This window comes from Rhinatrema bivittatum, chromosome 2, assembly GCF_901001135.1.
Source record: "Rhinatrema bivittatum chromosome 2, aRhiBiv1.1, whole genome shotgun sequence".
NCBI lineage: Eukaryota > Metazoa > Chordata > Amphibia > Gymnophiona > Rhinatrematidae > Rhinatrema > Rhinatrema bivittatum.
Window position 1 is genome coordinate 63,659,336 of NC_042616.1, and position 21,988 is coordinate 63,681,323.

General features: G+C 41.1%; 1 protein-coding gene and 1 long non-coding RNA gene across 2 annotated transcripts in view; one reads left to right on the forward strand and one right to left on the reverse strand.

The window, feature by feature from the left end:
- Positions 1-5,689: 5,689 nt before the first annotated feature.
- PTH1R (parathyroid hormone 1 receptor) overlaps positions 5,690-21,988 on the forward strand; it is a 595,747-nt gene continuing 579,448 nt past the window's right edge. Inside the window, exon 1 of the mRNA XM_029588269.1 lies at positions 5,690-5,834. Within this exon, the coding sequence (XP_029444129.1) occupies positions 5,772-5,834 (63 nt within the window). The 5' untranslated portion in view covers positions 5,690-5,771. The remainder of the gene's footprint in view (positions 5,835-21,988) is intronic.
- Positions 8,025-21,988, reverse strand: part of LOC115084016 — a 152,922-nt gene continuing 138,958 nt past the window's right edge. Inside the window, exon 4 of the long non-coding RNA XR_003854443.1 lies at positions 8,025-8,509. This is a non-coding gene — a long non-coding RNA (uncharacterized LOC115084016). The remainder of the gene's footprint in view (positions 8,510-21,988) is intronic.

The window sequence follows — 21,988 nt, forward strand, 5'->3', positions numbered from 1 at the left end:
CGCGAGCAGGGCCCTGCGCGCTGGTGCGCCTATGTTCCATAGGCCTACCGGCGCGCGCAGAGCCCCGGGACTCGCGTAAGTCCCGGGGTTTTTCGAGGGGGGCGTGTCGGGGGCGGGACCGAGCGCAGTGGCGTTTTGGGGGCGGGGCGTGGCATTTTGGGGGCGGGGCCCGGGGGCGTGGTTTCGGCCCGGGGCGGTCCGGGGGCATGGCCGCGCCCTCCGGAACCGCCCCCAGGTCCCGTCTCGGCGCCCTAGAGGCCCGCTGGCGTGCAGGGATTTACTTCTCCCTCCGGGAGGCGTAAATCCCCCGACAAAGGTAGGGGGGGGTCTAGATAGGGCCGGGGGGGCGGGTTAGATAGAGGAAGGGAGGGGAAGGTGAGGGGAGGGCGAAAGCGAGTTCCCTCCGAGGCCGCTCCGATTTCGGAGCGGCCTTGGAGGGAACGGAGGTAGGCTGCGCGGCTCGGCACGCACCGGCTACACGAAATCGGCAGCCTTGAGCGCGCCGATCCAGGATTTTAGCGGTTACGCGCGTATCTACTAAACTCCAGCGTACTTTTGTTTGCGCCTGATGCGCCTACAAAAGTACGCGAGGGCGCCCTGTTTGAAAATCTACCCCAAAGTGGAGTAGATTTTCAAAGATCACTGAATACCCAATCTTGGTGCTAACATTTCTCCCCCTCCCCATCTTATAGTTCCCCACATTTAGAAATGAGTAAGGTAGTTTTGAAAAGCATTTCTATGGGTTTAGAGTTTTAGTCACATAAATGGCTTCTTCAAAACTTGCCCACCATCAGGGTGGAGAAAATTATGCGTATTTTTCTACAATATATGACGTTTTCCCAGCATTGTTTGGAGGCATTCTCGTGGGCGGGTTTGGGGGGTAGAGGGGCAACCACATGCATAGCTGTGCATTTTCCAAAGTACACTCTTTGTTTTGGCCAGAGAAAATATCCAAAGAAACAGCAGGTACAAATCTCTGCATGTACATTTCCTGGGGCAATAATCAAAGCAAATCGAACCATGCAGTTTTACTGATTATTGGTGCCAATTCCATGGGTATGGACTAATCAACGGAGTTTACACCAATGTAGGGAATGTGATTATTGCATTCGTATCTTCTGAGGAACATTATTGACATTTTTTTTTACAAAATGCAGGAAAAACTTTGCTTATAAAATAGCACCCAGTCCCATCGAAATGCACTAAATTACCCATAAATGGTGTCACATAGTCTCCATGATTAAATAACTTCTGGTTCCTATTCTTTCATCAAGTGAGATTTTGCTTGTTTTTTTGCCATTTAAGCCCTACTGGATGCGACCAGTGGCATGGGAGAAAAAGAGTAGACAAGAGTTTTGTTAGTATGTAAAAGTTCAAAGTTTTTTTTATTGCTACTTCCTCTGTTTTCTGAATGTTAAAATAATAAGACCCTAAAATAAAATAAAATAAAATAAAATATATATATATATATATATATATATATATAATACATACAAATCACATGAGGATTCATACCAATTTTTCACTTTTATCAAATGTTTAATTTTCCACATTCATATTTCTAAAACAACCAGCTGAGCAATTTGTTATTCCACAATTCTTAGAATCAAACACATTATTTTTCAGAATTCACTACTTGAAAAGCCATTATTCCATTTCTCAATAGTCAGATGTTATTCCCCACAACATATACTCACAGAGATTTTTCACAAATTCTCTCTACTGCCTATACCCTGATCTTATTCAGATATATAATTCCATATCCTATTCATACATGGATTTCTCGATATTAGCATTTAAGTACAAGTTTCTCAATTCACACCCCGATGTTCATACACCTACAACATTTTTCAATGATGTTATCATTCAAGTATCAGTTTTTCCATTCACACCCCACCGGTGTTCTCACAAATATACGAGGTTTTCACAGATGTATAACAGATCTTCATGTATTGACATTCCCCAACACGGAGGCCTCGATGTTTCACCACCCAAGCGGCTTCATCAGGGGGGTTCTAAACATTGTTTCTGATATATATATATATATATATATATAGCGTGGTTTTCTTAGCTCTGACTTTACTCTCTCTCAGTCTCTTATAATTCTGGCTTTGCTCGTTCTCAATTTCTTATAACAAACGTAGTTAAATAACTCATTCCTGCTTCATGAAAAATCACCTTCATCATATTTGTAGCGCCATTACTGACTGCTTCAACCATTCCAAAAGAGGCAGTCAGTAATGGCACTACAAATATGTGATCTGTCTTTTGGTGATTATACATTTTGTAAAGTCTAGTCTAATGCATTCAGCTCAGTTTTTTGAGATGTACATAGATACATTTTATTGGAAGTGAGCACAGATCTGAATGAATGTTACCCCCTGTATCTATTTATTTATTTATTGAGATTTTGCTTTTCAGCACTTCAAAGCAGATTATATCCAGGTATTGTAGGTATTTAGGCAAGGCTCATGCCTTCTTCAGTCCAGCCTCTTCTGAAGGAATCTGATTTTCTATTTTCACAGACTGAGAGCAATACCTTTGTGTAACCCTCAGCAGTTAATTCTCCAAATGTGAACCCAGTGAGTGGATTAGATGTGCTGCCCTCTCATTTGCTAATATGCATTCAGTGTCAAAGTCTGTAATAATAATTACCCAAACTGTGCAAGACACACGGAATCGTTAAACAAATTCCTCATTGAGGGAGCTGCGCTGTATCACAGGGATAGCCATGCTATTAATGCTAGGTTTACTTTCTGATTTGCCAGATCTCACAGCATTAAATGTTCTCTTACTTTTTCAGCTGTAAGAAAGTAAAATGTCAGTTTCTGTAGCCTGGTTTCAAAATAAAGGGAAAAGCATTTGCAAAGCAGGCCAAAACCTCTTAACAGGGCATAAAACACATACCTTGATTTTAACATCCATTTCTCTATGTCCAGTACCCCACTAAAAGCTAAAAGTATATGTGACAATATGTGGAATGTTTCATCTAAGCAACTTTCCTGTGGGTGCTCCCAGACTGCTCCTTCAGAATCTGCACTACTAATGATTGCTGCTAAAAATCCTTCTAGTCAAACTCTCCCTTTCTCTCCTGCTAGCTGAGAAACGGTAAAGCAAGAAAATGCAATGGATGAATAGGGACCTTCGTTTTTAGTTTTTATTATATTTTTCCTGGGAATTTCAATGTTCTAACAACAACAAAAAAAAGGTGGAAAATGACTTTTTTTTATAACACACAAGAGAAAAATCAGTAGAAAAGTTAGTTTTAAACTGACTTTTCTTTTGTTATAACATTGAAATTCCAAGGAAAAATAAAAATGGAAAATGAAGGTCTCTATGGAGGAATACCTACTTAAAATTGCCGATCTGCATTGCATGGATTTTAAAGCCTGTAACCCCTGGCATTATTTCATCCTGTAGGAACCAATGGCATGTTCAGCTTTTAAAAGGACGTCGTGTTCCCACCCACCCCAGAGTGGTTTGCTTTAAAATGTTCTCTCTATCTCTTGCCAAATTAAAAAACCACACACACACACACACACACACACATATAAGCCTGAATTGTATAAATTGAGACTTATGTTATATAAGCTAAAATAAATCCCTTTCCACTTATTTACAAATGCTACACTGCAATTTTGTAGCAGAAATGCACTCTGTCATTAAAGAGAGTGAGGGGCTGAGCTGGAGAAGAGGGGGTGGGGGGAGGAGGTGGGGGTGCGCAAGCCTACATTTCAATGTCTGTGGGTCACATGATGTGCTGGAAGCCACCAATCAGAGCCTGGCCACGCTGCTTTAATACCTGCCTGTCAGCTCCAAGCCACGCACGCTCAGTGCTTCCCATTAAGAGTGGCAGAGAGAGAGAGAGAGAACCCGAAGCATCACCAGCAGGACTTGTTAACAGAAAAACCTCCGCTACCTTAGCCTCGGAAAGAGCTCCTTTTCATAAAACTGGTTGAAGGCATCCATTCAGAGCAAAAAAAAAAAAAAAAGAGACTGTGAAAAAAAAAAAAAAAAAAGAAGTGATCTCACATTAAAAAAAAAAAAACCTTACACAGACTCAGTCTGAAAAAAGCTTTAGCAACCGATGCTGGAGCTTCTTTTTGGGGCTTTTTCTCTCATGTCCTCGCTCTAAAGATCTGTGCTTACACTATTTCTGTTTTGTTTGGGGGGAGAGGGGTGGAGTATTTTTGTCACCCTACCACAGAGATCTGCCGCCGCAAAAGGCACACGAACCACAAGCCAGCAGCAGCAAAAAGGAAAAGTTGCATCAGACTTACTCTTCCTTTATTAGCCAAAGTCAGATTTGATGGTTTCGGGGAGTTTCTTTTGCATGTATATGTGAGTGTTTGCGTGTTGGTGTATTTTTTTTTTTTCCTTAAAGAGCAAACAACAGTGGGGATGATGATGCATGGACTCTGCCTTTCGATGCAAACCGAGCAGTCAAAGTTCTCCCGCGGGGACGCCTTCCCTCCGACTTTATGAATGAAAATGACAGTGTGAGCCGAGCTTCCACGTGAAACTGACAAGTCTGCTACATTTCAGCCTCTGTTCTGCCCAGAACTGCCTGCTGCTTGTCTGACGCTTCTGGCCTGGATTTTGATGAACAGAAGGGGAATTCTTTTTTTTTCTTCTTCTGTCTGAAGCCAGCCACTGAGGATCAACACACCAGTTTGCATGTGATATTGTCCTTTTTTTTTGTTGTTGTTGTTTTTGTTTTGTTGCTTGTGACTTTTTGTATCTTTTACAATAAAGATAGGTTCCGAGCGTGTGTATACTACTTAAGCCAGAGTAATTGACCGGGGGGGAAAGAGAGGCAGCCGTGCCCTAGGCTGATTTGTCCTGGGAAGGGACAGGAACTTGTGCTATTTTTTTTTTTCCTTAATGGAAGCAGGAAAAAAAAAGGAGGATTTCGGAAAGTTTCCGGGTTAAATGGAGTTACAGTAAGTGCAGAGTTTTACTGCATGGACTAAAGTTAACTGTTGAAAACTTATAAACAAGCTCCTACTATAGTCAACTGGCATTCTTGAAAATATACACACCTTTTAAGTGGCTAAAAATCAATGCTACAATTCATTTTTATGCCAAAAAGTCATGCATAGTTCCAGGAGAGAGCTGACTGGATGAACCATTGCAGGCACAGCTACATTAAGATGCAAAGGGAGGCAGCAACATTACTGTGCATTGAAATATAATTCCATACCACAGTAAAATTATATATTCTGACTTTAAAAAAAAACTTCTGACTCAGTGATTCTGCATCAAAAGCTTTTTTTTTTCTGCCTTGAAACAGGGAAAAGCTCAAAAGCTAATTTTACTTGCTCTAAAAATATAGCAGAAGACATAAACTTTATTCTCTCACTCTTTTTTTTTTTTTAATCCTGTGTTCGACAAAGACACTATTTGAACTTCCCACCGCCTCGTAAAAAAAGAAAGCCGGATAGCAGCCTTGACATATGGATGTGATTTTTCTTCCCTGAAACAGACAGATGCACATGCAAAAAAACAAACACTTTGACTGAGTGTTAATATCTTGCCTTTTTTTTTTTTTTTTTAAACTTGCGGAATTTTGCGAGGCTGCAGAGCGACTTCCAGCGATGAGCGAGCCGGGCCGGCAGCCGGCCTTTCTGATCCGCCGCATCTGGGGCTGACTGCGGGGATCAGGGGGTGGGGGTGGGGGGTTGGAAAGCCAGGGAAGAGGCACTTGGAGTGCACGGCTCGGAGCGAGCCCCGAAGACTCTACCTCCGCATGCGGGCTTAGCTTCTTGGCTATGGGATCATCTCTGCTCTGTCACCGCCTGGGCTGGATCTTCTGCTGTTTGTTCTATGTTCTGGTAAGTCAACAAACCTTTCTCTGCCCTTCCCCCTGCCCCCCCCCCTCCAATCTACCTCTCTGATAAGTTTTGACTTTCCATCTTGATAGGGGTAGATTAATGATTGATCAGAGGCTGAACTTTTGCTCGGTTCAGTCACGTTTTCAGGCAGTGTCCCGGTTGGTATTCTTAAAATTGCTGTAAAAAAAAAAAACAAAACAAACAATAATGCATGCAGTGGGTTGCATGCACGCAGTGGGTTGCATTTCCAGCCTTCTCTTGAATGCAGATTCTTCCAGAGCATCTTCTTGGGTCCAGCCCTGAAGTTGCTTTTCAATGATCCGCTGTTCTTCTCTGCTGCTGCTGCTCGTTAGTCAGCACGACTGGGCTTATTACTGGATGCCTATTATGAAAAAGTGATGTTCAGCATGAGAGAGAGAGAGGGGGGATTAGCCTCTCACAACAGTTTTGCTTTCCGCTCTGTGAGTCTCTCCACAGAAGCAGACGGCATTCGCTCAGCAGCCTTGTAACTGGAGCACATGGACGGCACACGGTTTCACAGGCAGAGAGAGAGAGAGAGAGAGAGAGAGAGGAAAAGTGCTTTAACCCCTTGCAAAGCCCCTGCTGCAGCTGTTTCTCCCGGCGCTGAAATGCAATCAGGCGTGGGGCTACTGTGCTAGTTGCCTCCTCCCCCTCGTAAACAGATTAAAAAAAAAAATCAAATCAGCAGTTTGAAGATGCTGCCGTTTTATTGGCTTAATGTAATATAATACATTTTCAAAAAGAGATAACCTGCAGTTTGTTAATGTTTATTTCTATGAAGTTCCTAAAAGCTCTTCTTGGCTGAGATCTGTAATGTTCACAACATCACATATTTTATCTTCATTGGTAGTGGGGTGTTTTGTTTTGGGTTTTTTTTTTTAGTAATCAAGTAACACTAATAGGAGTAGCAGATTAAGCAAGCAGTATGGGCGTTTGACAGGAAGGCTGTGGCAGTGATAATAAGAGAAAGGTTTCCTCCCGACCTGCAAGTCCACACCAAACTGAACTTTCCGTTATGTTCTGCATATTGTAAACTTGCATATATCCGACAGAGTGAATTGTGGGCTATCACTATCGGTGGCATCTCTAGGATGCTAGAGTTGAGAGTTTGCAAGTCCTTCTGATACCTGTCATCTCAAAACCTCTTGTTTTATCTCTGCATGTCTTGGCTGTCTGTCTTGACCAGATTGTAAACTCCAGGGAACAGGGATTGTCTCTTTTGTGTCTCTGTACAGCGCTGTGTACAATGCATGTGGTATGTGCTGTACAAATGATGATGATATAACAATAGCAAGCAAAATGAGGGACAGCAGATTACTACAGGCAGAGATATAGAAGAAGAGATTGGAAGGTGTGCAGAGATAGGATATGTATCATCCAGAGAGAAAGGATAATGATCTGTCATTTAAATACTGGAATCCAACTGTAATTTACACGATTAGAAAAGACAGAGTGAAATGTTGCTATCAAGAAAAAAACCCCAACCTTTTAGATCATGATGTTGGCGCCTTAAGAAAGCCACCTTAAAAGTTGCACGTGCTTGTGTTGTGTGTTTGTTTTCAGGAAATGAAGGCTTTCTTGGGGAGAATTTATAGTTGTGTAGCATGTCGGTCTCTCTAAAATATTTCCATTGTTACTAGTATAGATGAGTATTACCCGCAGCACAAAGATGTAACTCACAAACCTACGTTGTACAGAATTAGTCAGGAATAAAGAATAAAAGTCATTACCCAACCCAGGATCCCCAGGGTGCCAAAGAAAGAGACCATTTTCATTCTGCTAATAGTTTTGCTAACAGTCTTCAGAAGTTGCACACTTGCAAAACTATCCACTATGGATGACAATGAGAGAATTTCCATGCACGAGCCAGAATATAGCAAAAACTAACCTGGTTTTGCAGCATTTCCTCACTTATTAAAAAAAAAAGATGGAGGAGAGTTACCAAAGGAGCACAACAGATAAATTTAGCAGTTTTTCGCTTGTGTCATTAAAAAAACATTTTCAATTCCTTTTGTGGCAAAGTTTTTTCAAGTAATTGACTTTGTGAATTTTTCTTGCAGAGTTGGATTAAAAAAAAAATAGCTTTCTCCATTTTCTCTTTTGTGACAAAGTTTTATTTCACACTTAGGTTTGCCAGTTGGCTTCATTTAGGTTTTTTTTTTTCCCAAAATAGATTAATCCAAATGTTTTAGGGAAATCAGAGCTGTTTGTAATGGGATAAAACCAGAACTAGATTAAGGAGTCCCAAAGGTTTGGAGCCAGTTGGTAATTCTCTCTCTCCCAAGAACAGAGAGTTTTCAGATCTCTGAAAGGGTAATGTAACAAGGTCAAGTCAAGTCTTTCATTTTCAGAAGTCAGGGTAAAAGGCAAGAATGAATGATAGAGGGATTGTAATTGCAGTCAGCCCCTGTGTTTCTGTATAGTTTAACCTTATGCATTCTGAACTCAGGAGGATCTCGCATCTGGTCGATTTATTTTTTTCCATGAGAAGGGATGGGAGTTGGGAAGAGTAGACTTCTGAGGTACACTTCTAGCTTGAAGACAGCATGTCAGCTCGAAGGAAGAATTTCTCAGGTCACACCAGGGATGTTATGAATCCAACTTATGAATAATCACATTCTTCTTGTGCAAAGGGATGAATGCGTATCCCCAAACTATAAATATAAGTGAAATGATTAACACAACATGGAACATGAGATTCCTTTCATAATACATGCGGCTGAGCCAAAATTCTGTGCTGCTTAGTGAAGAATAATATCAAAATGATGTTGGGTTGTAAGTCAAGATTCTCTGAATAAATTCAACACATAGCAGCAGAAATCAGAGTCAAACCCAATCAAAGATGGATGATACATTAGTAAAAAAATAACATGCACAATCATGCTGCACAATATGATCAGTGCCCTAAGTGGGGCGCTATAGAAGAGTTAATTCTAAGTGGGTTTAAATGGCTCAGGTATATAACCTTTTTTTTTTAAGAATTTGGTTTTGTGCTTTGCTTCTTTTAAAAAGAAAATGATCTCTCCCATCTTTAGGCTGCAGAATCACCCTTTCTCCAGGGGAATTCTTAGAGTAGAGCAGAACAAACTGAGCAGCAAGCAGATTTCTTTCAACCGTATCTCTTTCTCCCTCTTCCCTCTGCCTGCACTCCTCAGTAAGGACTCTGCAATGACCTTGGCATTAGGTCAGATTGCTTTCTTTCACATTTCTACCAGGGGCATCACTAGGCATGGGCCTAGCCCTGAATCTATTTGTGTGTGTCCCAATGCTGCTAGTCTACCAAATGGCAGCATTGGAGAAGGACCACCAAGACGCAGCAGATTGTGGTGCACATCTGGCCCATACCCCCAATCCCTACCCCCATCTTTAGAGGATTCCCTGGCCGTTGCTTGCACATGTTCAGAGGAACGCCTATACATACCTCAAGGACTGCAAACAGAACTTTACAACGGAAGCCTAATACAAATGATTCTTTTTGACTTCTTTTTATTCTTTATATTATTTGATTACTGAATATCATGTCCTACAGCGTCTTTTTTCTAAGTTGGCCCTTTAAGAGCTATCACAACCTACCAAGACTGCGTCTTCCCTGGTTTATTAGAACTCTGCACTACTCATTGACATATATAGACTCAACTGTAGGCAGTGAAGAGGAAGAATTAGCTTAATAAAGTAAATAGATGTAAGAAGGGTAAATAGTGTCAGTAAAAAGTACTCCGTGCTGGTTATGCATATGTACACCATGATGTTGAGGCTATGTCTTGGTGCCTCTGGCCTTAAGGGCACAGGGACTGTGAGATGGAGAAATCTTATCGGATTGCAGAGGAATGAGTAACAATGATAAACATGCTACATGCATCATACATTTATATACAGTATTAACATCTGTATCATTATATAGAAAACACAGATATAAATATCTAAATTCACAACTGCATTTTGGCATGTCGTAATGACTGTCTTTTCATCAGGATAAGACCATTCCTGGGTAATACACAGAATAACTGTGCAGACTTGATGGGCCAGAGGGTCTTTATCTGTCACCATCTGCTAAGTCACTAACTACATTAGACTGAGTGAGCACTTAGCTTTCCTGTTATACCACCTGAAAACAAGATATTAGAATAAACAACAGAAACATCCAATAGTACTTGAAACCCAGGAAAGAAGTGTAAACAAGGCTGCCTTTACAGTGTGCCACACCACAATGGCTATATAAGGTCCCCTGCAATGATTGACTTTCCTGTGTGGAGATCAGCAATCCAAGTACAACCATTGCATCATATTAAGGTGGTGATACACAGGCGTGCCCAAGTACAGTGGTCCAGCAACACTGATCGCTCATCCCCGGTCTCGGAAATAATTCCAAGTGGTGCTAAGCTTAGAAAGAACGCTGACTGGAAAACATAGGTTTCAAAAATAAGTTTGCCATAGGAAACTTGGTTAGAGGGTTCAAACTAAAGCTGCACAGTGAGGTCAGAGCTAGTTGGTTTACCCAACAAACAGTGTAAGTTCAAAGTCAACATCAAGCTGAAGTTACTCACAGAAAAAGAACAAAAATAGGAAAGTGGAAAAGTTACAGGATTGAAAAAAAAAAAAAGTCCCTTCTTATTTCGTAGCCAGTAAACAAAAATTCAAGTGCAGAGCTTTCCAGAAAAGATTATGGCGGAAAGAAACCTGACAATTAGCATTCGCTCAAAAACACTCTCCAGATACACTGTCTCTCTGCCAAAACTGTCCTAACCTTGGAAAACTTGGACCAGGCATTTTGCTGGCTTTGAACCAGCAGAGGGTTTGTATACCCTCTCTATTTTCTACTTCTGTTTTTTATATTTGTTTTTTTGTGAGCAGCATCTATTTGGTTTCACCTTTGTTGATGCAATTCTTCATGTGTACATAGAAATTGCAAAGTTGATCAAGAAGTTTGCTTTCTTTATTAAAATACTAAAACTTTCAGTACTCATCCACTAGTGATCAAGCCATAAGGAAAAAAAAACAATTTGTCCTATGATTGATATTTTAATATTATCTATGTACGCTTCTTTAGCTCACAATTACCTGGTGATTGGTTATTTGTGTTTGTGTATGGATTTTGACACATTATGGAGACAATTTCCAGTAGGATACCTAACTGGCACGCCATATGCCTACTTTTTAGCATAGAAATCCAGTCTACTTTGTGTTTAATTATCAGCTTTTTATGTGGCTAAAAATATGCACGCATTACTTACACCATCTAAAATGATGGTGTAAGTTCTGAGCATACATTTTTAAACTGTAATGTACCCATGTACGTTTCTCCCTCGACCAGGTTACACTCGCTTCTTCCCCTCCAGGAATTCCTCTTTTTGCCGAGGCTAAAATAATGTGTATTGTGAAACTGTGCATTCACTTTTATCTGGCTACTCTTAGATTCAGCCATTCTACCCATAGAATCCTCACGCGCCGTGCAGTCGCGCCGTGCAGTCGCGCCGGTCACAGTTATGCTGTGACCGGCGCGACTGCACGCCGTCCGAGCTCCTGCCCAGTCTGACTTAATTTACTTATTCTGTGCGGTTTCCAGGTCTTCAGCAATTGCAGTGTTACAATCCCAGGAATTTAGTAGCCATTCTCTCCCCCCTGCTTTGGGAAAATCAGGCCAACAAAACTGAAAAAGCTGGAGAAAGGGTCTGCCTGGAGAGGTGGAGGAATCGACCTCCAAAGATGACACCAGTTGGGAAACATTTGACTTAATGCTGAGCCACTTGTGCAGCCCAGGCAGTAGGGAGCATGTTCTTACAACTCATATTTTCTGATCACCTGGTGCAGTGCTTTTGTTTTTCTCTGAATATTTATTTCTGAGTTTGGACATGCAGTGCCTTTGATTCTTATCATTGGCCCTCTCGGTTAGCCTGTTTTTGCTTAACATCACACTACGGATGACCCCCAACTGGATATTACCCTTGGCGTAATTTGCAAAGTTCTGTGAACTTCTACAACACAACTATAAGAAATGTCATTAAATAAATAGGTTAATTACTTTGTGGCTGGATGTGTAGGCTTCTTTGTGCCTGAGAGGTGAAGAAAAGATTGTGGTTTCCTTTCTCGGCGTCTGAATTCACCTCGGAATGCACTGGGGTCTTCTGCAACATGTTTATTTCATACTGTCTTCTGGCACTTGCAACTTGCTTGATAATATTATATCTATCTATGTGCACTTAGCTGCAGCAGCTGGTTCTTCTATCAGGAGAATGAAAATGTCCTGGGGATCCAGCTATTTTTTGCTGTGCTTTTTCCTGGAGGACTGATCTGTTTGTTTGTTTTTTTTCTGGCACTGTCTCCTTTCTTTTTCTTTTTCTTTATAATGTATTGGTATGGTAGAGATAGAGGGGAGATTTGAGGGGGGGGGAAGGTTAAGGGTTGCTTTAATAGGAATTCGGGAGAGAATGTATTCTTTTTTAGGGGGCTTAGGACATTGGAAGATAGAAGGGTTTACGTAGGGGACTGGTCTATGACCTGGAGGTTCTTTCTGTTGTATGACTTACGTCTTTGGTTCCATTAGCTATCCCACCTGACGGATTTTGGCTCTTCTGGGTTTGGGGGTAATGAGTTTGGTAGGGAGGCTTGGGTTTCTAGTTTGGGTTGGAAGGGGTTTGTAGGTGTAGGGTAGGAAGTGTTAGTTTCTGTAATTTGGGGGTTGAAGTTAGCGTGTTAGGTTTGTGGGGTTAAAGGCAAACTAGGCATATGGGCATTGTTACTGTATTGTTTAAGAGGGTAATCCACTATTATGGAGGACCCTATTCCTTATTGGTATTTGGTTGCTCCTTATTCAGGATCTGCTCTTTTTGGATTAAGATGTTAATAGACTAGTTTTTGGGTACTTGCCAGGTTCTTATGGCCTGGATTGGCCACTGTTGGAAACAGGATGCTGGGCTTGATGGACCCTTGGGCTGACCCAGTATGGCATTTTCTTATGTTCTTATCTTATTTTACTTTGTTGTTGCCTTATACATGAGTTCTTAAGTGAATTTTGTCTCCCTCAATCGGGCTGATACAGTAAATCCCGCGGGAGAGCCGGTGCTCCGAGGCGAGAGCCCACTTTCCTGGGCGTGCGATCCAGTATTTAAAAGAGGGCCCGCAGTAAAAAGAGGCACTAGGGACACTAGCGCGTCCCTAGTGCCTCCTTTTTTATAGAAGTGGCGGCTGTCAACAGGTTTGACAGCCAACGCTCAATTTTTCCGGCGTCGGCCATGGGTTCGGAAAACGGACGCCGGCATAATTGAGCATCCGTCTTCCGACCCGTGGGCTGCGGGCACATTAAACATTTTTTTAATTTTTAATTATTTTTTTATTTTTGGGGTCTCCAACTTAATATCGCTATGATATTAAGTCGGAGGGTGTACAGAAAAGCAGCTTTTCCTGCTTTTCTGTGCACTTTCCCGGTGCCGGCAGAAATTAAAATGTGCGACTTGGCTGCACATTTTACTTTCTGTATCACGTGGGAATAACTAATAGCGCCCGCAACATGCATTTGCATGTTGCGGGCGCTATTAGTTTCGAGAGGAGGGGGGGTTGGCCGCGCGTTTTTGATGCGCTATTACCCCTTACTTTATAAAGGGTAAAAATAGCGCGTCAAAAACGTGCAGCCAAACGCGGGCTAACAGTGCGCACCACCGGAGCGCACTGTACTGCATCGACCTGAATGTTAGATCAAAAGGAAGTGCACTCTTCAATTTGCATGTAGAGATAAAGTCCAAATTTTACTGTTACAGAAAACTCACCTTTCAAACTTTGAGCATGAAAAGCTGAAGGCTAGAGTTAATCAGGTATATTGCTTTTTCTACATCCCAAGAAGCTGTGGTATCTGAATGATAATAGATTAAAACATTGCCTCTGACAGTTCACTGCTCTTTGGTTGACACAGAAGGCAGATATGTTATTCTTGAATGTTCCTTATATTCTGTGGGGTCCATATTCAACCACTGTGTGGTTCGGCAAGTTAGCCAGAGAAGCCTATCTGGCTAATTTAGCTAAGATATTCAGCAGTGTGGCAGCACCCATGTATCTTAAAGTTAGCCGGATAAGTTTATCTGCTTAAGTTTAGAATACCCCTGTAACCCGACCAGAGTTAGCTGGATAACTTATCTGCCTGACTCAATTCCTCCTCAGTCTGCGCATTCCACATTCCTGAGTTATCCGGCTAAATACATAGCCAGAGAAGTCACTTATCCAGCTAAATGGCACCTGCCGACTATAGCCGGATATTCAGCAGTGCCACTTAGCTGAATAAATCAGACTTAGTTTTGTTTGGTTTTTTTTTTAAATATCAGGCTTTGTGAATTTTACCTTTGTTAATGTCTATGGTCCCAATTGTGATCACACGGGATTTTATCAGATGCTTACTGACACAATTTCATTTTTTTTGTGTTTGACAATCTGTGAATTGGTGACGACTGGAATGTTTGCCTGGATATGTTGTTAAATAAAACCTCTCAACCGAGGGTTGGATCATTGGGCTCCTCACATGTCAAAGCTTTAGCTGATACCTTTCAACTCATAGATATCTAGATAGATATCATCCCAATGGTCTCCGAGGCATAATGTATACAGTAGACTCAACTACTTCATGTGCACCTCTAATATGGTATCTAAAATTTTTGACAGCGCTATTCTGACTTGTTCCATTTCTGACCATCACCTTGTTAGGATTCACCTTGCTGTGGAAGCATCCGGACCTAAAACATTCACGAGGAGGTTAAACACTTTTCCCCTGGGGAATAAACATTTTCTGATATTTTTTAAAGGAAGCAGTCTATGAACTAACTTTTCATAATCCTGAAGAATATTACACCCCTTTTCTCAGATGGGAAGCTTTTAAGGCTTTCCTCAGAGAAAAGGTAATTTGCTGTGCTAGTTTCCTTCAAGGAGAACAGAGGACAGAAGCAGATAACCTCAAAAAAGGGACTGCTCAGTTAGGACTCTTAGGGGGTCATTTACCAAGCGGATCGCACGCAATAAGGGACGTTTCGCACACGAAAAGTCACTTATCACGTGCGATACCAAGATGGGGGGAAGAGTCGGGGCGGCGTCAGCCCCGGAAGAGGAGGAGTCGGGGTGGCACCGGGGCTGACGCTGCGAAGACTTCGCCGACAGCAAAAGGTACGCTTGTTTATCGCTGTCAGTTTCACGCCGAATAACTATATCTTTTATGGTGTAGTTATTTGGCATGACGCCGGCAGCGATCGCACCGCGGAGGTGCGATCGCTGCCGGCTATTGCAGGACCGCCCCCTCCGTTTCACCCCCCCCCCGCCTCCCTGTTACCACGGGATTCACTATGCCTTGCGGCATTAGTAAATCCAGCCCTTAAATTGCTGGACGAAAAGAGAATGGAATTAAAATGATTGGAAACTGATTGAATTATTCTGTCAACATGGCAATAAGCCTGGGGTCCTGTTGGCCAGACTAGTCAAGAGGAATCATGCAGATCCATTATCATGGGTAACAGGAAGTCCTCAGAGGGCATAACCTCTGCTCCCTTAGTTATAGAAAATGCATTTGTTTAATAGTGGTTGGAGCTTTATACAGATTCTTCCGCTCTAAACAGAGAGTTTCTGTCTCCCTTACACCTGCCTAAGCTCTTGGATATTCAAAGGGATCATTTGGCTGTTCCTATGTGAACGTCTGAAGTACAAATGCCAGGTTCTTATGGCCTGGATTGGCCACTGTTGGACACAGGATGCTGGGCTTGATGGACCCTTGGTCTGACCCAGTATGGCATGTTCTTATGTTCTTATGTTCTTAAATGGCTATTAAGGCTCTCCTGGGTAGGAAGTGGGCAGGCTCTGATAGGTATTTTTCAAAAAATACTTAATCAAGATTGGTTCTTTTTTTTTTTTTTTTTTACCAGTCTTTACTAGTGTAAGGACTGGGGGCTCAAGCCTGGGTGACATGGCTGATGCTCACGTATGTCTTATTCATAAAAAAAAAAAAAAGGGGGGAAAGATGTTCTGTAATGTCAAGCCTATCTCTCGTTAATCTCAGTCATCAAGATTTTTGCTAAAGTGCTACAACAGACTAGATGTAGTCCTACCCAGTCTGATCCATGGAGCCCAAACTGGATTTGTTAAGAGTAGATTGTCTTCATCCAGTACTAGAAGGCCGTTTAATGTTTTACACCTAGCCAGATGAAAGAGTACTATGGGCTTGGACATCTCACTGGATGTGGAAAAGGCCTTTGATAGGCCATCTAGGCCTTTTTTGTTTGAAGTCCTGACAGGTTCATTACCTGGATTAAGGCTACGTACGCTGGACCTAGAGCGTGTATTACTTTCAATGGGTCTCTCTCTCTCTCTCTTTTTTAATATTGCTTGAGGTACTAGACTGTATCTCCTGCTTTCTGACTTAGCTATTGAACCTTTAGCTATAGCAGTTAGACCACACATGAGTATTCAGGGTTTTAGGCTAGGCAGGCGATCTCTTTAAATGCTGATGATGTTCTTATATATATATCATGCTTTTGTAGAAGTCTGGTCCAGCCTGAATATTTATGGCACCCTTGCAGGATACAAAGTTAACTTTGAAAAATCTGAACTGTTTCCAGTTGGTGATTATTCCTAATTATCTGTCTGTCTTTCAAATGGTAAAATAGGATTTTAAATATCTGAACATTTTTATTACCATGGAGTTTAAGGAGTTTTACTCAAGAAAATGATGGCGCTTTAATTGGGAGGATAGAACAAGATATGTTAGACTGGGAAAACCTGTCTGTTTCTTGGGCAGGTAAGGTAGGATCAACCTACTGAAAATGAACATGCTTGCTAAGCTTCTTTACCTGTTCCAGCAATGTCCCATGCAGTATCCCGGCCTGTGTTCTTGTGGATCTACATGGCGCTGTAACTAAGTTCATATGGCAGCTCAGACAGGCCAGGATTAGGCTCAGTCAGCTTTGGTTGCCTAAGTGGCAGGATGGTATGGCCCTTCCTAATTAGTGGTTGTACTACTGTGCAGCCCGACTGGCCAGCTTGAAGTCATGGTTAGGGTTAGAAAACGAGCAAGTTAATATGGTAAATTTGTTGGTCTCTCCTTGTTGCCTCCTGTCTATCCATACTGCCATCTAATTATTAGGGCCAGCCTTATTCTGGTGCTTTCCTTGCAGGTCTAGAGGCAGATACTAAAGTTTCTGGGTAAGGAACAAGAAGCTCTGTCCCCTAGAGCTCCTATTTATGAAAACTCTGTTCTCTCTAGTTTTTTTTTTTTCCCCTGGTTTTTAATGAATGGAGAGATAAAGGTCTTCCTATACTGCCCAACTCTAGGAGGACAGTGGTTTTCAGACCTTTCAGTTCTTCAGCAGGATTATGATCTTAGCCCAAACTCCTGTGCATATTGTTTGGAATTAAGACAAGCATTAGATGGTCGTTTCGACTTGGCCAAATTGATTGGGCCTCTGAATGATATGGAAGATTTTTGATAGACATGGAAGTTTCTGCTAAAAGCATAACAAAGCTATATTGTGGAACGCTGACTGCTAACTTTGGAGCGGTGATCCTGCTGTCTCTTATTGATGTTTGGAATTAAGATCAAGGCCTGGATTTAGACCCCCAAAGCATGGAAAACTATCTGGGGTTCTGCTTTTCATAAATCTATATGTGCTAGGCCTGTTAAACATATGGTTAGATTGTTACATAGAACCTGCGATACCCATACCAATACCGACACGTTTTTCAGATGCAAGCATTGCCTGCTGGAGAGGGTGTGGTGAGGCTGCCTGGTGCATACATGCAAATGTTGAAGAACAATCAAGGAATCCAATAGTTCTGGTCAAAGGTAGCATAGGAAATAGCCTACATTTTAGGCATTCCAGTGCATGTTATGCCTTTACTAGGCCTTTTGGGAAGATGGGACAGCTCTCTGACCCTTATTCTTTCACCTTTATATGTATTTATTTATTTATTTAAAATCTTTTCTATACCGTCGTTAAGTAGTATACCATCACAACGGTTTACATCGAGGCATATATACATTTATGAAAGATGTATAATTTAATACTATCTCTAGGAGGTGCCATTTGAAGTCCAGTAACATAGTTTCGTAATAAAGACTAATTTGCAAAAAGTTAAAGATCTTGTCCTTTTTCTATGTTTCTCAGTTTCAATTGTATATATAGCTCTATCAGAATGTAAGTTTTATTTTAATAAAAACACGCTTATTGAGCGTAAAAGGTGCTGCGTTCCGGTGTTCTACTGCCAGGTTTCATATACCACTATTTACCGCTCTCTTTGTAAAATGCTTGCTTGAAAAGCCAGGTTTTAAACTCTTTTTGAATAGTTTAAAATATCTCTGTAGTCTAATTTCTAAGGGCATGGTGTTCCACAGTATTGGTCCAGCTAAGGATAGAGCCTGTTCCCTAACTTGGATCAGTTTGGCTGTTTTAACCGAAGGGATGGTTAGGAGTGCTTTGTTAGCTGATCTGCGGTTTTTATGTGGGACATGAACACGTAATGCTGTGTTCAGCCATTCTGCTTTATCGTCGTGTATTAATTTATGTATTGTGCAAAGTATCTTGTATTGAACTCTGTATTTGATGGGTAGCCAGTGTAGTTCTGCTAGTGTTTCAGTAATGTGATCATTTTTTTGTTTACCAGTAAGTATTCTTGCGGCAGAATTTTGCAGTATTTGAAGTGGTCTTATTGTTGTGTATGTTAATCCAAGGAGAAGGGCATTACAGTAGTCGGTGCTAGCAAATATTAGTGCTTGTAAGACTGTTCTGAAGTTTGTCAATGTTAGCAAAGGTTTTAATTTCCTGAGAACCATAAATCTGGCGTATCCTTCTTTGACTTTTAGTGATATGTGTTGTTTGAGATTACGTTTGGTGTCAATTATTACACAGAGGTTTCATACTTTTTCAGTTTATTCTATTTTCTGATTATTTTTGAGCAGTATCGGGGTTTGAACGTCAGATTTTTTCATTCTAAAGGTAGGAATTCAGTTTTCTCAATGATAATAACTAGCTCCATTTGGTTTAGTAGCTGTTTGATGATGTCTAGGTCCATGTTTGCTAGATTTAGTGTTTTTGCAATTGTGTCTTCAATGGGTAGTAGTAGTAGTGTATATATGATGCAGAGTTGATTTATATTATGCCCTTCTCCTGTTTATCTTGCGAGAAGCATTTATGATCCTTTTTTTTTTTTAACTTTGTACACATTGCCTTTGTCTGTTTTAAAATATTTTTTCTGCTGTTGTATGTCTTAAAATTCTAAAATAACATGTTATAAAGAAATAAAAAGAAAATGTATACATATATTTACATAGTGGCCCTCTTCAACATTTGTAGAGTGCACAGAACATGCAAATGACTCACATAACATAAAACAATATCTCGTGGAGAAAACCATGATCGGTACGAGAATAGGTATGCAAGAACAGAAATATGTGAAAATGTCACCGTCAGATTTGAACTAGGCAGATTTCACCCCAGTTCAAGTCTGATGGGAAAAGCAGATTTACCCAGAGATAAGCTTAGAAAACCTGTTGGATTTCTCCCCATTGCATCCAAGGAAAATCTGAAGTTGACCTAAAGAATAAAACCACAGGACATCCAAAAAATTCAAAGCGTATCTGCTGATCTGATTAAATTTGCAGTGAATTCTCTCCTGTATGCGGATTTTTCTGCAATTGCAGCTTTTTCTTTCAGGTTGAAAAACATGAAATTTTCATGGGTTCTTCAAACTCAGTGACCAACTCTTTAAAAAAAATAAAAAGAAAGAAAAAATTCCCACTTCCCTAAATTGGAAGGTTCTGGCAGAATTCTGAAGGATGAAAGACCACAAGTATCCCAACCACAAAGACTCTATGAAATGGAAGAGAAATGGAATGAAAAGATAAGGCATTTTGGATTGTTGTTGTTGTAAGGATATTAATTTCATCCCATACCATAGTCTAACATTTAAAATATTCTCCTTCATACTCTGGAATCTCATGCAATAAATTTTATGGTTCAGTCTGTATCCAGGCAGCATGTGAACTTGCACTGTATCAGTTTCATTCCATCTGCATTTCCTTCTGTTGTCTAATCAGACATATTTAACTATATTAGTTATCATTCATGTGCTAATTTGAACTGGGCACTTTCATCAATGTACTGACTACTAAACCCGGAGCTTCCTTCCTGTGGCCCTGCTTACATGTGTTTTGCCGTCCTCTTGACTTGGTCTACATTGCACCTTGTTGACATGTCATGCTGAAGATTCCCATGAGCAATGGCCCCTTTGAGACTATACTGAGCCCCTCCAAGGTCTCTCAGTCCAAGCTGCATTTTTCTTCCTTCCAGAGATCTTTGTTGTTATTCTGCTGGTTATTTCTATGATCTTCTAAATGCTGGAAATAAGATTTCCACTTTGTCTTGTTTCCCTTCGTCTTCGTGCTTGTCATGTCATGTCCTTCGTCTGATTGCTTAATAATATTTTGAAAGGTAACTTGTTTGAGTTCATTTGTTGCAAACTGGAAAGCTCATTTGTTTGTTAAGATCTGCTATGCCAAAGTAGACCGTCCCCTTCATTTTACAATGCGAGGCAACAGAAAGCCATTACCTGATCATTTGTTCTCTTTAATACAATTCCACATCATATTTTAGCTTTATTCCCCTTGTGGTTCTGACCTCAACAGCCAGAGAGATGCCTTCTAGTGACCGTAGAAACGTTCAATTTAATTTTTTCTTCAGCATACTTTCCAAGCAGTCAGTTCACTAACCAGAAGTATTTTGTGAAGTTTCAAACAGAAAGGTAAGATTTCTTGGTTACAGCTTTCTAATTTCGATTTAAATAAGAGCAATGGCATTTGCCATAAGATGATGATAGTCTTAAAGCAAGGATGCTGCCTTTGAGATGAGGGTGAAATGGACAGTCAGTATTTAATGCATATTTTGAATACAATTGCACTGCATAGGTGCAATTGTACTGCATAGGTTGTACTGCGTAGGTCATATTCCAAAAAGACAAATAGCAAGCGATAACGTCATTCCATTCTATTTCTCAGGCTACCTTTTTAAGCTGAAAACTGGTAAAATCAAAGTTATCGATATCTCCTCAGAATATTCACACTGTGACTCAGGCTTTGATCATTTCTGGCCTGAATTATTGTAATCCTGTCTACTATAGTACTCCTAGTAAGCTACTGCAAGAGCACCAGATCATTCAAAAGGTAGCAGCATGTCTAATTTCTAGGGATGTGCCCTGAGACCGATGCCATTTTGATGTCACTATGGTGCCAATCCCAAGGTCAAGCAGCACCATTTCCAAGCAATGCTGAAGGGGCAGGAGGCAAGCTGGCATGTCTTCTGCCCTTTTCATTGATCAGGACACCCACAGAAGAGGAAAGTGTGGGGGGCGGGGCAGACCCTGGCCCAGAAACATTTGGGGGGAACGGGGGTGCGGGGGGGTGAGCTCTGTTTTGATTTTTTGTTGTTGTTGTTTGTTTTTTTATGTATATTTTGGTTTGGCAAACACACCAAACCAAAATAAACATTAAACAAACTGAAATCTGAAAAGAAAACGAAAAAAAAAAAAAATGAAAGGGAACTAAATGTTGGGGCCTGCAATAAGCTATTAATTTCAGAAGTCCCTTAAAAAGCTCATATAACCCCTGTGCTATATAATTTACACTGGCTCCCTGTAACTTGGCATATAAAATGTAAATTATTGACATTGTTTTTTAGGACACTCCATAAATTAGGTTCTGCATCTTTGGAATGGGAACAATATAAAACATGTAGTTCCTCCAATTAATTATGCCTAACTGAGCATTGCTAGGTCCTGGGCTTTTCTCATTGCAGGCCCGATGCTTTGGAATTCATTTGTTTTTTTGTTTTTTGTTATACCAATTTACTTATGCTTAGACAGAGACTAGATTTCTGGAAGAAAGCTCCAGCTTTGGAACATGATTGACGGCTGTCAGTGTCTCGGTACCTGTGGCTCCCTATTGTTTTGCTGTTTTGTTTATGTTATTTTGCTGTGATGTAACAGATAACATTTAGGGGCGGATTTTCAGAGCCCTGCTCGCGTAAATCCGCCCAAAACCGGGCGGATTTACGCGAGCAGGGCCCTGCGCGCCGGTGAGCCTATTTTACATAGGCTCACCGGCGCGCGCAGAACCCCGGGAC